General features: G+C 38.9%; 2 protein-coding genes across 2 annotated transcripts in view; one reads left to right on the forward strand and one right to left on the reverse strand.

Annotated features, from left to right (window-relative positions):
• Positions 1-14,862, forward strand: part of GXYLT2 (glucoside xylosyltransferase 2) — a 730,828-nt gene that overhangs the window by 241,803 nt on the left and 474,163 nt on the right. The gene's annotated exons all lie outside the window — the stretch shown is intronic.
• PDZRN3 (PDZ domain containing ring finger 3) overlaps positions 1-14,862 on the reverse strand; it is a 205,087-nt gene that overhangs the window by 8,324 nt on the left and 181,901 nt on the right. Inside the window, exons 5-6 of the mRNA XM_050957310.1 lie at positions 11,455-11,542; positions 1,750-1,848 (exon numbers count right to left, since the gene is read on the reverse strand). Of these exons, the coding sequence (XP_050813267.1) occupies positions 1,750-1,848; positions 11,455-11,542 (187 nt within the window). The remainder of the gene's footprint in view (positions 1-1,749; positions 1,849-11,454; positions 11,543-14,862) is intronic.

Below are 14,862 nucleotides of genomic sequence, written 5' to 3' on the forward strand. Positions count from 1 at the left end.
TTCTAAAAAGAACTATATAAGTTCATGGAGGCTAGGTCCAACAATGGCTATTGGCCAAGCTGGTCAGGGATGCAACCCCACATTCTGGGTGTCCATGCTAGAAGCTGGGAGTGGATGACAGGGTATGGATCACTCGATAATTACCCTGTTCTGTTCATTCCCTCTGAAGCACCTGCCATTGGCCTCCGTTGGAGGACAAGATACTAGGCTACATGGACCATTGTTCTGACCCAGTGTGGCTGTTCTTATGCAATAGTTCTGGAATAAGGCTACGTCTACAGTAGAAACTTCAAAGTGCTGCCGCGGGAGCGCTCCCCAGTGTGAGAGAGCTCTCCCAGCGCTCCTGGTAATCCACCTCCACGAGGGGAATAGCTCCGAGTGCGGCTCCCAGCGCTCGGAGCCTGTCCACACTAACACATTAAAGCGCTCACACGTGCTGCACTCGGGGTGATTTTTCACCCCTCTGAGCCAGAAAGTTAGAGCGCTATGAAATGTAAGTGTAGACAAGCCCTAACTCTCAAGGTGGTAGAAAGGCGAGGGTACAAAGCATGTTTTGCCCTTTGATATTGTCTCCAGATTATTTTACAGGATTAGACAGAGGTTCTCAAATTTTAGGGGCACAGAGTTTGCTTGGATATGATTTGTTACTGAGAACAATTTATTAGAAAACGAAAAAGGTTCTATTTTGCTCAGTGCTTTTTCTTCAAAAGATTTTGGGTTTTCAGTGAAAACATGAAAAATTTAATCAAAATCAAACCGTTTCCATGGAAATGTCCATTTTGACAAAAAAATAATTTTTCGACCAAAAAAAACCCACCATAAACTTCACTTGGGAAGCCGAGAACAGATTTTAGTGGGAGTTACATTAGTGACACCAGAACCAGGCTTTTTATGTATATAGTGATGACTCCTTCCAATTTTTCAGCCTTCCCATATGACTGTTTGTGGGATTTTGCAATGGTTAGTGCTTCTCTGAACAGTGCTGTTCCATTGGAGAGAACAACAGGCCAATCATAGGAGCTTGATGTGAAACATTTTATAGTAGAATTATATAATCTGTCCATACATGTACAGCACTCCAGGCTATTAACATGGAGTACAGCATATAAAAAAAGTATAGCATGGTGCAGCTCATATCGAGGCCACAAGCTACTGTAGCCCTCTGACTGCATGGATGAGTGGGGGTAGTTGTCTTGGGTGGGGACCGAGGGGAGGGATTAAATTATGTGGGAGCCTCATCCACACAACGGGGAGTTGGGTGAAAGGGAATTTGGTGCCAGATTGTCTAATGATGGCAATACCTGGTTTAAAAGCTTACCAAGACTAATGGAAGTTCTGTGGGTGGCGGATCTAGAACAAATGTGTGGGCCTTAAATTGTAGAACTATAAATATATGTCTTTGTTAGAGAAGAGAGTGCAGAAGAAGAAACATAGATGAGAAACACCGGAGGGAATTTGTTTACTGTTTTAAGATACAATCTTGTCTTTGGACATGCACTAAACTGAAATAGTGTGTGAAATCTTGGCCCCGCTAAAGTTAATGGGAATTTTGCCATTGACTTCAATGGACACAGAATTTTACCCATTACTTGGTGGAAAGGAAAATAAGCAATTATCTTCCAATTATTCCACTCCCAAACATTTTTGGAACATCACCAGACAAGACAGAATAGGATCAGGGATGATATTTTTCTTAGCCTTTGTCTTACAAAGACAAATTATACCATATGCAAAGCAGCTCAATCTTACCTCGCTAACATAAATACCAATGTCATCTTCATCATCAGTTCGATAACATACAGTAAGTCCGAGCTTGTCCTGACTGTTCACTCTATGCAAGTCCACTTCCTAGGCAAAGGAAAGGATATTCTGAATAAGACATCAGTGAGTGATAAAAGCAATTTTTCAAAGGTAATGAAAATATTTTGCTTCAATGATATACTGGATCTCTTTTCATTTTACTGTGAAGACCATGTTAACTTACTGAGTGAAAAGTGGATTATGTGCAGACAATCAATACCTAGGGCATTTTTGACCCTTCAATCAATATAAAGTCATTTTGAAAATGGACCTTTTATTGATCTTAAAGAAGAAAAATTACCTATATTTCATGTGGTGCCAAGACTTCCAATGCTAAAATATTTTAGAAAGTATTATTTCAATATTTTCCATAGGTTGCATATATTTTCCTATGAATAGTGCAACATTTGACAATATTTTCTGATTTATGTGGAAGAGTACACCATGCTGTGTTACATTAATCTTCACAGTTTTGTAACTTTCAGGGAGGAACGACTTAATAAGTTGCTAAGAAAAGAAAGAAGCTGGTGGCTGCAAAATCAATGTATTTTCAGCAATGGGTGTGACAGTGGGTGTAGAAATATATTTTTAGCTTGCCAGAATATAGATTGAGCACACAGGCCACACTTATACCATTCCAGCATTCTCTGGTGGCACAGTTAGTCTTGGGGGAATGTAAGTTTTCATTTAAAAAATATTAGGATTCTAGACTTGTGAAAAAACATCTTCTGTTAGATTCTCCCCATGTTCATGTGCCCTGGTCCATCAGTACAAAGGTTGGTAAGCCAGTTAATATGCCCAGCTGAGTTTTTTTCCATAGTGCAAAGGAATCTCCAGCTGGCACAGTCTGCATAGCTGCCTTCTCCCTCTTCCTCACCATCTCAAGAGCGGTGTGCTGAGAATCACAGAAAATTTCAAGCATTCACAGTTCTCAGATGTAGGACCTTGCCTGGAATCATGTCCTAGTTGTGGCCAATCTGTGATTCTGCTGCATCACTCCTGAGAAGGCTTCCACAAGTGACATGAGGAATGATGTCCTTTCCTCCCCACCACAGATAAGTAAGCAATGGTATGGGTAGCAAACTGTTTTCAGAGGGCCCTGACAGCTGATTACACTGGTCTACAATTTTTGAGAAGTTGTCTGCTTCAGAGATAAAATGTGCTATTTATTATGTATTTTGATGTGCTGAATTCAAATATGACAATTAAAACAACTGATTGGCTACTGTTTCTAAGATATTTAAGTTTTTACATTTTATGTCTATGTATATTGTGTAGATAGTAGAGTTTTAATCATAAATTGTAAATCTAGGTCTTTTCATGTGTTTATGGTTGCTTTACATGATATTTCACCTGTCCTGTTTATGTAACACTTTAAAAATCAGCAAAAGGGTTATATAAATAAAATTTATTATGAAACAAAAGGCTAAAAGCTATTATGTACATAGTTGAGTCCTATTCAGTGTCTACCCCGCGCTTCTTGGCTTGTCTCTTGAATTCATTAAATGGAGCATCTCTTGTCACTGTCCAGCAATAGTCTGCAAGCATTGATAGCCTGCCAGGAGATTCCACTGCTGTAGTCTGGAGCCCAACAGCTCTGCCTTACTCTTGGGTAGTTCCAAATCCCTGACAAGGTCATTCAGTTCACCTTGTGTTATGAGGTGTGGTTCAGAGGAGGAGGATGGGAGAAAATGTGGTATTGATGGTTCAGGACCAGAAGTTTCATCCTCTTCCTCTTCCTCGTCTGACTCAAGTGAGAATGATTCTGGTGCATCAGGAACCGGCAGTCCTCCTCCATGGGGTACTGGGCGTATAGCTGATGGAATGTTTGGATAATGCACAGTCCACTTTTTCTTCTTTGACACACCTTTCCCAATTGGAGGCACCATGCAGAAATAACAATTGCTGGTATGATCTGTTGGCTCTCTCCAAATCATTGGCACTGCAAAAGGCATAGATTTCCTTTTCCTGTTCAACCACTGGCGAAGATTTGTTGCACAAGTGTTGCAGCATATGTGTGGGGCCCACCTCTTGTCCTGATCTCCAATTTTGCAGCCAAAATAAAGGTGATAGGCTTTCTTAACCACTGTGGTTATACTGCGCTTTTGTGATGCAAAAGTCACTTCACCACAAACATAGCAGAAGTTAGCTGCACTGTTCACACAAGTACGAGGCATCTCTGCTCACTTTGGCTAAACAGAAATGTGTCCCTTTGCAAAATCAAACACTGACAAATAAGAGAGCATGACACTGTATGATTTCTAGAGCTGATATAGGGCAATTTGTTCAGCAGAGTGATGGAAGCTTCGTTATGATTGCATCATCCATGACTTCTAGGAATAACATGATGCAATTCATATCATGTATGACGCAATACCAGCTTCAGATTGCATCATTCATTGTTTTGCCTAAAAAGCAAGTACTGTCCAAACCCAGTCATAGATTTATTCATAGATCCAGTCAAAGATGTATTTTAGTCATTTCTGGTTTAAATTGAGATCCCTTCCCTTTATAACTCACTTATCCTCCGCCATTCCCAAGTCAAGGGTCGTATATACTGACCCAATAGCATATCTTGAAAACTACAGCCAATCAACAATTTTAAGCATCATTTTTGTTCTCAGTGACCCAGAATTAGTAAAGTTGGACTACATTTATTTCAGAAGCATTTTGGCTATAGAGCAGTAATGGAGTGTAGCCTTGAAAGGGGCCATATGTTCTTTGCAGCCTACTCTAGGCTGCATGCAAAATAAAGATGCTGTGATAGAGACCTGCTGTTGGAAATGGGATTAGAGAGAGCTGAAAAACCAGTCAAAAGCATGGGATCAGAATGAGGGCACGAGCCCATGTATGAATCCCTGAACTTTCTCACGACGATTGTGAAGAAACCCTATCTTAGCAACTTTTGCTGCTTCTTGTCCATTCTAATGTAAAAGTCTTGATAACATAATTATTTCTGAACATCTCTCAATTTCAACCTGTGGTGCCATTTATACAGGGAAAGACAATGAAACAAGCTGATATGAATAATTTATTGGCTTGTCTAGATGACAGCTGCCAAGATCAGCACTCTTGTTATTTACTTGTCAACATGTGTAATTGTTTTTTTAAAAAACCACACCATAGCAGTAAATGTCAATGACATTTCAGATGATATTTAAATGGTTTCAATCAATAGTATCTATGGTGAACTACAGCTTCCCCTCTCCCTTCTTATGTTACAAAAAGGCTGAACACCTCGCTCTAATTGCAGAATTTTTCCATATTTCTAAAGCTTTGCCATTTCTAGAGAGGAGACTGAAACTGTTCAATAGGAATGATTAGATAAAGTGGGGCTGATTCTGATCTCAATTATGCTGGTGTACATCCAGAGTAACTCTTTTGACGTCAGTGGGTTTATTCTGGATTTTATGGGGGGAGAATCAGGCATTATGCCCCCTAAATTAGGCTTAGCATAGTTCTTCTGCATTTTTCTGTGTACCTTAACAAAGGGGCTTCATGTCTTTAAGAGGGCTTTATGCACTCTAAGCATCTGAGAATGTGGCTGTGAAGAAAAGAATAAGAGATCATATTTAGCTGCTGTACAGGATCATATTGTCCTATATCTGCAATGAAAGAATACAGAAAATTTTGAAACACTTTAGCCTTGTTAGATGGATCCTATTTGATGATTAATACTTTACTATTTTTTGGGGGAGCTGGACAAGGTATTTGTCCATTCTTGCTTATAGCTTATATTTAATGATACTCATTTGTTTCAATGCATTTTATATAATTGTGCATTTTAATACGTAAGCATGAGAGATAGTCTGATGTGACATATTTGGAAGGGGATAAATCACCTCAGGGAGTTTTAAAATATATATATAAGGAAACCAATCTTTAGACAGGTGGCCTTTTGAAAAAAAAAAATCCTACTAAAAGAGACTCAGAGCAGGTGTTTAGTACCTTTTTTTTTTTTTTTTTAAACAGATAATTAATTGATAGATTTACCCTTGGGTAATCCCTCTAGCTCTTGGAAGAAGTAGAATAACTGGGATTTCATGTTACTCTAAATGTGATAATTTTGTATACTTAAAAATAGGAATAGCTGTTTTCTATGTGCCTTTTCCTCCATAAAGTTTTAATGTAATCATAAAGCTTTGAAAGGTTTTATATGTATAAGTACACAAATCCAAATTCTTTAAAGCAAAGGCTATTTCCCATATTCAGAGTCAATTTTTTTTAATGCATAGGTTCTGTTACATGAAAAAAATCATAGTCTGCAAACCCCAGTGATAGTTTGTCCATTTGTATTTGAGAATGAAAAGTCTAGGAATTAATATTGACATGTAGATTTTTTTAAAAGGGTAACTTAAAACTTGACACCTTTGACATTCTACATCTCCTGCCTATCACTTTGGAGTTCCTGTACTGCAAGACAGGCAAATGACTTTATCCTGCAAGCCCTAATCCTGTTGCAGATGACAAAAGTTTCATGTGTAGTGATTGCTGGACTGCTCCCAAAGTCCCTGCCATGTGGACATTCTTTTAACTTAGTTTGGTGTTTTATAATAGAACTGGGATGGAGGAATATTTTGGGCTGGATAGATGCTCAGGCGTTGTGGTGATGACCCCTGCAGAAGATCACAGCTACATTATGAAACACATCAGCCAACTACATTGGGAAAGAGGAGCCAAATGACACCTGGAACAGATGTTAGAAACTGGACAATGGCGGTTTCCACTAGATGCTGTAATGTCAGGAGCAGTGTTCGTAAGATACAAATCAGAATTATATTCTATATGTATTGCTGTAATATAACCTTTATAGACACAAGAAAAATGACCTGGATCCTTTGCTTGCGTACATCTGCTAAAAGTGGAATTTGTACATACGTTTGACGGAAATGTTAGAATACTCTCCATACTCAATGCAAAAACTGCTTAAAAGAATGGTTGGCTGAGAGACCAGTGGAGCTCAAAAAGTGTGTTGTTAAAACCTGTATGACATTTATAGCAAGGCCAGAAGAATGATCATGCACTATAATATTATTATGCCTCCACACACTTGTAATAATAGATTCAGAATTAGTGGTAAGAGTAAATTAACCTCTATCCCCAAAAGGACATTCACTTGCAACAGTTTATTGAATTGTTTTACAGATGATCTGAAATTATGGCCAGTTTGCACATTTATAAAAAACCCAGACCTTTGCTTAAAAAGGCAAAAATGAGCATTAAACATTCGAAACAAATGGCAAGTAATGACTGAAAGGTTCAGAGATTCAATTTGGATGTCTAGACAAAGCTTGAAATAAATACATTTTTAAAAATGAAGCTTTTTGTATGCTGAGCCTTGATATACCAAACCAACCGGCCTTCTCCTTTTCTGCCAGTCTCCACAGTGGATAAAACGTGGAGATGGGGAGACATCAAAGCCTTTGTGATGTCACTATCCCTATATATTGTAAGGAACGTACTGACCACCATGCTGTAGTTTTATTCAGCAGGAGGAAAAAATGTTTGTTGGCTGTCTCTTGAGCTAACAGCACAGAAACTGGTCCCTATATTAGAGCATAGTGCTTAGGACGGTTTCCCTGCTTTGTGCTGAAGAGACGATTTCCCATTTGCACCTCAACAAGGGAGCTGATCTTCTTTCCCTGTTTCCTTGCTTTATGAGTGACAAAGAAAATGATGTTTCATGTGTTGTATTTCTAAGGGTAAAGTACATTTAGTATTATACTTCTTATTTCAGCCTGGGTGCTAAGATTAATTGTTCAGCACGACAGGACCAGAGAAAGGCATGGTCTTGTCCAGATAAAAGGCAGCATTGGGATCCCCAGGCAAAACAACCTGAAGATTGGTCACTCTCCTAGCTAAGCAGATGGCCAGTAGTAAGGCCATTTAACAGATGACAGAAGCTCTCTAACATTGCTCACATGGGTCCCAAAGGTAATTAGTGCCAGACCTAGTTCCCCCTTCTCCTCCCTGAGTTAGTTTGTTTGTCAGCTGATCTAAAATGTTTTGCTACCTCTGGATGTGTTCTAATGGAAGAATGTCAAAATATTCATTTAGGTGACTCTGCTCTTTCAGTTTCAACAATCGATCACTTAATCTATTCAGAGTCTTTCACAGCCTAAGCGTGTCTACGGGTGTCGGGGTGCCTTAGTGCGTCTTTGAATCTAATGCCATGTGCAAAACTGGCTCTTAAGCAGACCAATTCCTAGGAAAAGGAAAAAGATCTTGGCTCAGCTGATCCACTCAGACATTAGACTACAGAAAAGTGTACCATGAACACCCCCTCCCTTGCTGTCTTCATCCATGCCATCCAGAAATGGGTGGATGAAGAGATGCCTCCACTGATCAGTCAACATCACAGTGGCCATGGCCTGGGGGAAGGAATCAGGCACTGTAAAAGAAAGGTCTCTGAGCTGTCAGTGCTGTCCCAATACAAAACAAGAGGAAATGGCTAGGCAACTGGGTATGCACATGCCAATAGCAGACAATCTCTAAGTTGATCTTCTGATCTCAGAACAAAGCTCCTCCCTCTGGAAGAAAGATGGCTGGGGGAAGGTGCTTTAAATTTAGGATAGAGTAAAACCTACTGTACGCACAGGGACTTCAAAATATAGTAGTATGCATCTGAGCATGCTGCCACCCCCTGTCAAATAGTTCTGGATTGTCTTTGTTTGAAGAGGAGAAACTGAAAAGAGAGGAGGGTATCAAAGCATACTGTATGGGGAAACCTCCAGACCTGGTAACCAGTTTTCAAATATGGATTCCTAAATGGACACTAATGCAACTAAAAATCCATTTCAGGCTTCGAAGAGTGGATTTCAGTCATCAAAGTGTCTATCACCAATGGTTAGATATTGGGGGAGGATGTACACCGGGGTAGAGCTTTGTGAGTGGATGGGTATCAGAGTTGCATGCCTCTTCATGTTGAGAAACCTCCTGCAAGAGTGGTTCTTGCCTAGCATGAATTGTGCATAAGGGACTCGGCTAGGAGAAGTGGAAGAACTTGGAAAAGTCAAAGGGCTTCTGTTGTGTTCTCTCTCCCCGCCCCCCAACCCTCAACGATATGCTTTGTCTCAAATAGAAATGTAACTTGGAAGAATTCCTCTCAATCCCTATACTTGAGAAGAAAATGCGCATCCTGCTTGGACAAACAGGAAAGTTGGAAAGGGAAACATAGCAAACACTGAGAGAAGAAGTGCACATAACCTCAGTTCAGAATTTTCTCCTTTGTAGTCCAAAGGAATTAACATACTAAGGGAACCTTCTATAGTACCTGTCTGGCAGCTGAGTTGACTTGGTCTGAATAAACATTTAATTCATGACATCTCAGGGAAATCATGCAGTGATATATTGCTTCTCTTTCAACCTGAAATTAATTCTGTCTGGGTCTCTTTGCAAATTTGAATGTATTTGCTAACTTAAAATGAAATATTAATTGCATATTTTTTTCAGTCAGATCCTGGTGAAAGAACTGTTAAAGAAATCATTTTGTTTATTTACTTTTACTGAATTAAACACATAATAGTTAAATTTGGACCATGAATCAATTTTTGAGAGAAACCTTAGGAGCTCAAAATGGGTACACAATTTTGGTGTTTTTTTTAATGATTCCAGCAAAAAATATACCCTATAGACATTTACAGAAGAATGTTGCCAACCTGTGTGTTTCACTGATTTGACCTTGTTTACTTGTTACAAGTCAATAACTAGACAGTTATAGGTCATAAAAGTTTAGACAAGGAGCTCTGATTGAAATTCAGAGCACATTTTATAGACATAAAAGCCCACAAGGGTGACTAGATGGTTTTCTTGCTTTAGATATTCCCTCTATAGTCAACAAAACAAGTGCCTCTGTGGTCTGTTAAAGCACATCTGTCAATAGGCAAACAAAAAAGCAACTAGCTAGTCAAGTCTTTGTTATAGCACATTGACTCTTCCATTGATCTTAGTCTCCAAGATTTGAACAAGAATCTTCAATGATTTTTAAGAAATCCTATTAGGCCACAGAGATGTTTTGAATGTTCAGCTGCTTGTGTTACTGAGTTGATCACCTTTTGCCACCAAGTACTATATCAATGTCAAAATTATTGATGTTGGGTTTAAGCCACGTTAACAACTGGCTTCTGAAGTGCACGGTTAAACAATTTTCAGCTCAACTGGTTGATCTTCTAATGGAAGCAATATAATTTATTCACAATATTAGATTTATTAAGTCACTATTTTGAAAAGACAGTTGCAGAAAATGCTAATGTGCTCAACATTTTTCCTTAAAACTGAAATCCATATTGTATAAAAGATACTGTACAGAGACATTTTAACAACAAAAACCTCGACAGCTGCTGATGAAATCACTGATATCTTGATTCTTGTCTGATTTCTATTTGAATTTGTACACAGAAACCAATTACAGCCAGACCTATAGAATTTAGTTATATTGTAAATTTTTTATGTGGATTAAAGCCTTGATCCTGCAAACACTAATGTAGGTGAGCAACTCATGCTTATGCGGTGAGAGTCTCAAAAAGTGCTGCCTAACTCTGTTTCCACTGAATTCAATGGTAAAACTTGCACTGGTTTAAATAGTGGCAGATATAGGTGAGCACTGATGGATCTCTTTGGAAAGTGAAGTGTTACTAGGACTGAGCTGTAAGAAATCAGTGGTGCACTCAAACTAAGTGTAACCTTTTGTGTTACATCAGCGTATGGACAACCAAGCATATATTAACCAGATCTAACTTCAGTAACAAAGACAGATTCATTATTCAGTGGCTACAGAAATATTAGGACCTATATTACCAGTGTAAATGTAGAAGTAAAAATAATAATTTCAGTGAAGCTACTCATAAGCATAATATTAGACATATGCTTAGGTACCTTGCTGAATCGTGCCTTATGTGTATAAATTGCACTCTAAGTGGCAGGAGGGTTGGTAGCAATGTAGTGAAATTCATAAAGGGAAAATTGAAAAAATAAGCTTCCAGTTGGGATTTTCCCAATGGAAGTGTGGAAGTTCCATTTCTTTAAGACATTTTAAAATTGACGGGATAAAATAGAAAATTTGCATTAGCAGGAAGATGGATTTAGATGCGCTCATATGTCTGTTCTGCTTTTAATGTCTATGATTCTATTCATATACTGCTGTAACTTTTCAGTTATGAGAGAGAAAAACAGCTTAGTAATTTGAGATATTTTCTTTGATCTCCTCTTACAATTTTAAAATAGCTTTATATGATTAAGACTGGCAATCTTTGCTTCCAATCCCATGGATATTTAGAAAACAATTAATACCATTGAAACACTGATGTGTAAAAATCATCTATTATGAATTTGTGCTACATGTTGTTCCACCTACAAAATCCTATTGTTTTTCAAATCATGTAATAAATATGTAATTCATATGGCCAGATCATCAGGTATGGAATAATGTCCGTTTACACCAGCTGAGGATCTAGCTCATGATTACATAACATAGTTGTATAAGCTTTAATTTTTGATGCCTACAGAGTAACTGGAGAGAAATATGCTTATGCATAATTGTTAAAGATGTCTTTTGACATTATACACATGTAATTGTAGTTTAATGCTAAATAAGAAGACCGTGACAATATATAAAACATTTTGAATTTTAAATTTTTGTAAATAGTTATTAAATACCTCTAATTCTAACTCGTCTCTGTCCATTTCTTGATGAATGCCTCCCATGTAGTCATTCGGATCATAGTATTCATGCACTGATGAATGACTGGAAAAATAAAGTATGTTTTAGGATAACATGCCCTGTTCTAATTAGCATGTTAATCCATCCCAGTCTCCTGGCAGGTCATCACTAACATGACAGACTTACAATCAGACCAACAAGTATGGTGTAGAGTGCACTGTTTATAATAATAAATACACCAAGTGAAAACTATACAGATATAAAAACTGTGCTGCACCTTAAATATGATGAATATAAAGACAGAAGTAAAAGACCCATCTAATGTTTTATATTGGAAATTTAAAATTTGTGACCTTTCCACCCAGAATGCAAAGCCAATCCCATAAAACAAAAAGGAGTTGGTGAAGTGAGAAGGGGGTTGCATGGTGGACTGGTAAAACTAGGACAAAACAGTAAGATAAATGAAACGATCACTCTGCTAATAGATGGGCAGAATGTTGCATGCATAGATGATTCTCTAGAATTTCTGAATAAAAACCTGTGGCTGCAAAGTGCTACGTTTTTCAGAAAAGATCTTATAGTGCACATATACTTCACATCTGAGCAGCATCTTTCATCAAAGAATGTCCAAGTGCTTTGGATATATTAAGACACGCAATATCTCTGAGTTTATACATAGGGATACAGAGGCACAGAGGTTTACCCAAAGAGGTCAGAGTGAATCTAGCTGAAAAGGGATTAGAAGCGTGCAGTTTGAGGAAAAGATGTAATATATATGACATTATGGAGATCAGAACTTTGACAATTTTGCACAAGAATAGCTTGAGTGTGAAAGGTTAGCACAAAGGGAGAGTTCAGCTGGATACAGCCAAGAATACGGGAGGCTCTCAGTTTTGCAAATGCAGTTTGGCTCTTGCCTGCAACATGCCCACTGTTTCTTCTCCTGGTTTCTACTAAGCAGACACTTCCAATTGTTCTCAGCTGTGTGATTGCTGCTGTTTTGTGATATGGACAAATGTTCTTCAGGGAGTATGATAAGAATGCTAGGCTTGTTTTTATTTATACACTGAGTTGGATTGCAGCACATGTATGCAGAGGTGAAATTACCTTTGCCATCTTAGTTAATATTTGTACTTTTCTTTCAAGATGTAAAATGCTATCAAATTGCTAAGGATTATTATAATCATTATTTAGTCCTCAGCTATTTAGGATTAAAACAATAGGCTATTAGTGATTGGCAATTGAAACAAAATGAGGTGTGTTTAATGATTAGCAATTTAAACACGCTCCACTCTCTTTAAATTGCCAATCATTATTGGCATGTTGTTTTCAAATTCCAGCTCCCTTCAGACAGCTGCACTACTTGCACTTTTGGGATTTTGCACTTTGGTGATCGTCAATGAATATGCAGCAACTTTATTTACTTCTAAGACTGAAGTGAACTCCATTTGATTCCTTGATAACTAGATGCATGCTCTGTGTAAGTGAGAACCCATTTAAAGAACAGTATCTGCTGTTTTGCTGAAACGTCTGGGTCACCCTGATTTCAGTGGACATTGAAACAGGCAGCAAGAGAAGTTAAACATAAAGGATCATTTTCACACTTATTGTACCAGGAAAAAAAAGCATGAAAACTATTTGCATCTGCAAAACTCTTCATTTGCATGCACAGTTGGGTTAGTGGGGTATTTAAATACCTCTTTGCATGCACAAGCCCTTTTACATCTGAATATGAGTTTTGCATGCACTGTTGTTCAGGTGCTGCTCAACACCAGGCCACTGATGATGTCCAGAGTTCTAATCAATATCTCATGTGGGAGTGGCAGTGTTAGCGCTGATCTACAGTGGGGGGGAGCTCGATCTAAGCTATGCAACTTCAGCTAGGTGAATAATGTTGCTGAAGTCAACGTACTTAGATCGAGTTACCATGGTATCTTCACCACGGTGAGTTGACTGCTACCGCTCCCCTGTTGACTCTGCCTGTGCCTCTTGTCGAGCTGGAGCACAGGAGTCGAGGGGAGAGCGCTCGGGAATCGATTTATCGCGTCTAGTCTAGACGCGATAAATTGATCCCCGTTCGATCAATCGCTCCCCGCCAATTCGGCGGGTAGTATAGACATACTCTTAGGATCAATCTTACTGGTGGGCCTGTTATGCATGAATGTTGTAACCTAAATGACTTCTCTCATGAATTCTTCTTTACCGTGTTTATGGTGTAGTAGTTGCATCACAGTGCTTGGCCTAGCAGCTAGGAATTCAGGCAGATGTCTCCTCAGAGACTGCAATGGCATTAACATCAACTCCATGGGTATATTTCTATGGACTGTAACGTAACTTAGCTAAGAAGAAGAAGAGCATCCCCTCCAGAATGCTCTAAGCTTTGCTGCCAGTTGACTGCCAGAGAGCCTGAAAACTAGCCCTCAGTGCAGCATTAAAATGTGGGCTGGAAACCAGGAGGCAATGCAATGACTTTCTAATTGAATCCCCCTTTCAAACAGTTAATAGACAAAAATGCCAAAAAGTGAAACACTGGGAACACCATGCACTTAGAGACACACGACCAATTTCTGACTCAAGCTGTGCAGGCTCACATGCCACAAAACACAAAAGGAGTAGCACAGCATTGATATGCATTCCTGCTCTAGGTTTCTCCTCTACAGCAACTTTCTGAAAGGAGTCTGGGAGGGCACAATGGGATTTTTCTTATGTTTATGCTCATAGCCTGCCTGGCCTTGCTCAGACCTGGTCTACATTAGGAACTTACGTTGGTATAACTACGTTGCTCGGGGGTGTGGAAAATCTGTAGTTATTCCGACCTAACCCCTGGTGCAGATAGCACCATGTTGACAGGAGGTCTCTCCTGTCGACAGAGCTCAAAGCTACCACTTCCTGGGGAGGTGGAGTACCTATACTGACAGGAGAAGCTCTTCCGTTCGCGTACATAGCTACAGCAATGCAGCTGTGCCGTTGCAGCACTTTAAGTGTAGACAAGCCCTATGTTTTCTGTTCATCTCTCTCCATGGACTGTTATACTGCACATTAACACCACATGCTATGAACTAACTAGAATTTGGACCATAATGCACAGCATTTGACATCTTTAGAAGCTTTTGTATCTTCTGTGTCTCTCAGAGGCAAATGTGAAGTGAGTGGAGACAATTAGCATGGATTCTATGGGGAACTGTTTCCCCTTCAAACAATGTCTGTGGGGTGTGGTGCATGTGTGTCTGAGGATAATTATAGTTTTTTATTTGTAAGTACAAAAGCATCAAACTACCATTAACAATAATTACATTTTGATTCTTAAACATCTTTGACAGCACTGGTAAGTAATTTCAGTCCTAGAATATAATTTATGTGAGTAACATTGCTGCAGGGTTATAATAAAGTAATTAATACACCGG

The sequence above is a fragment of the Gopherus flavomarginatus genome, chromosome 6 (assembly GCF_025201925.1).
Source record: "Gopherus flavomarginatus isolate rGopFla2 chromosome 6, rGopFla2.mat.asm, whole genome shotgun sequence".
Lineage (NCBI taxonomy): Eukaryota > Metazoa > Chordata > Testudines > Testudinidae > Gopherus > Gopherus flavomarginatus.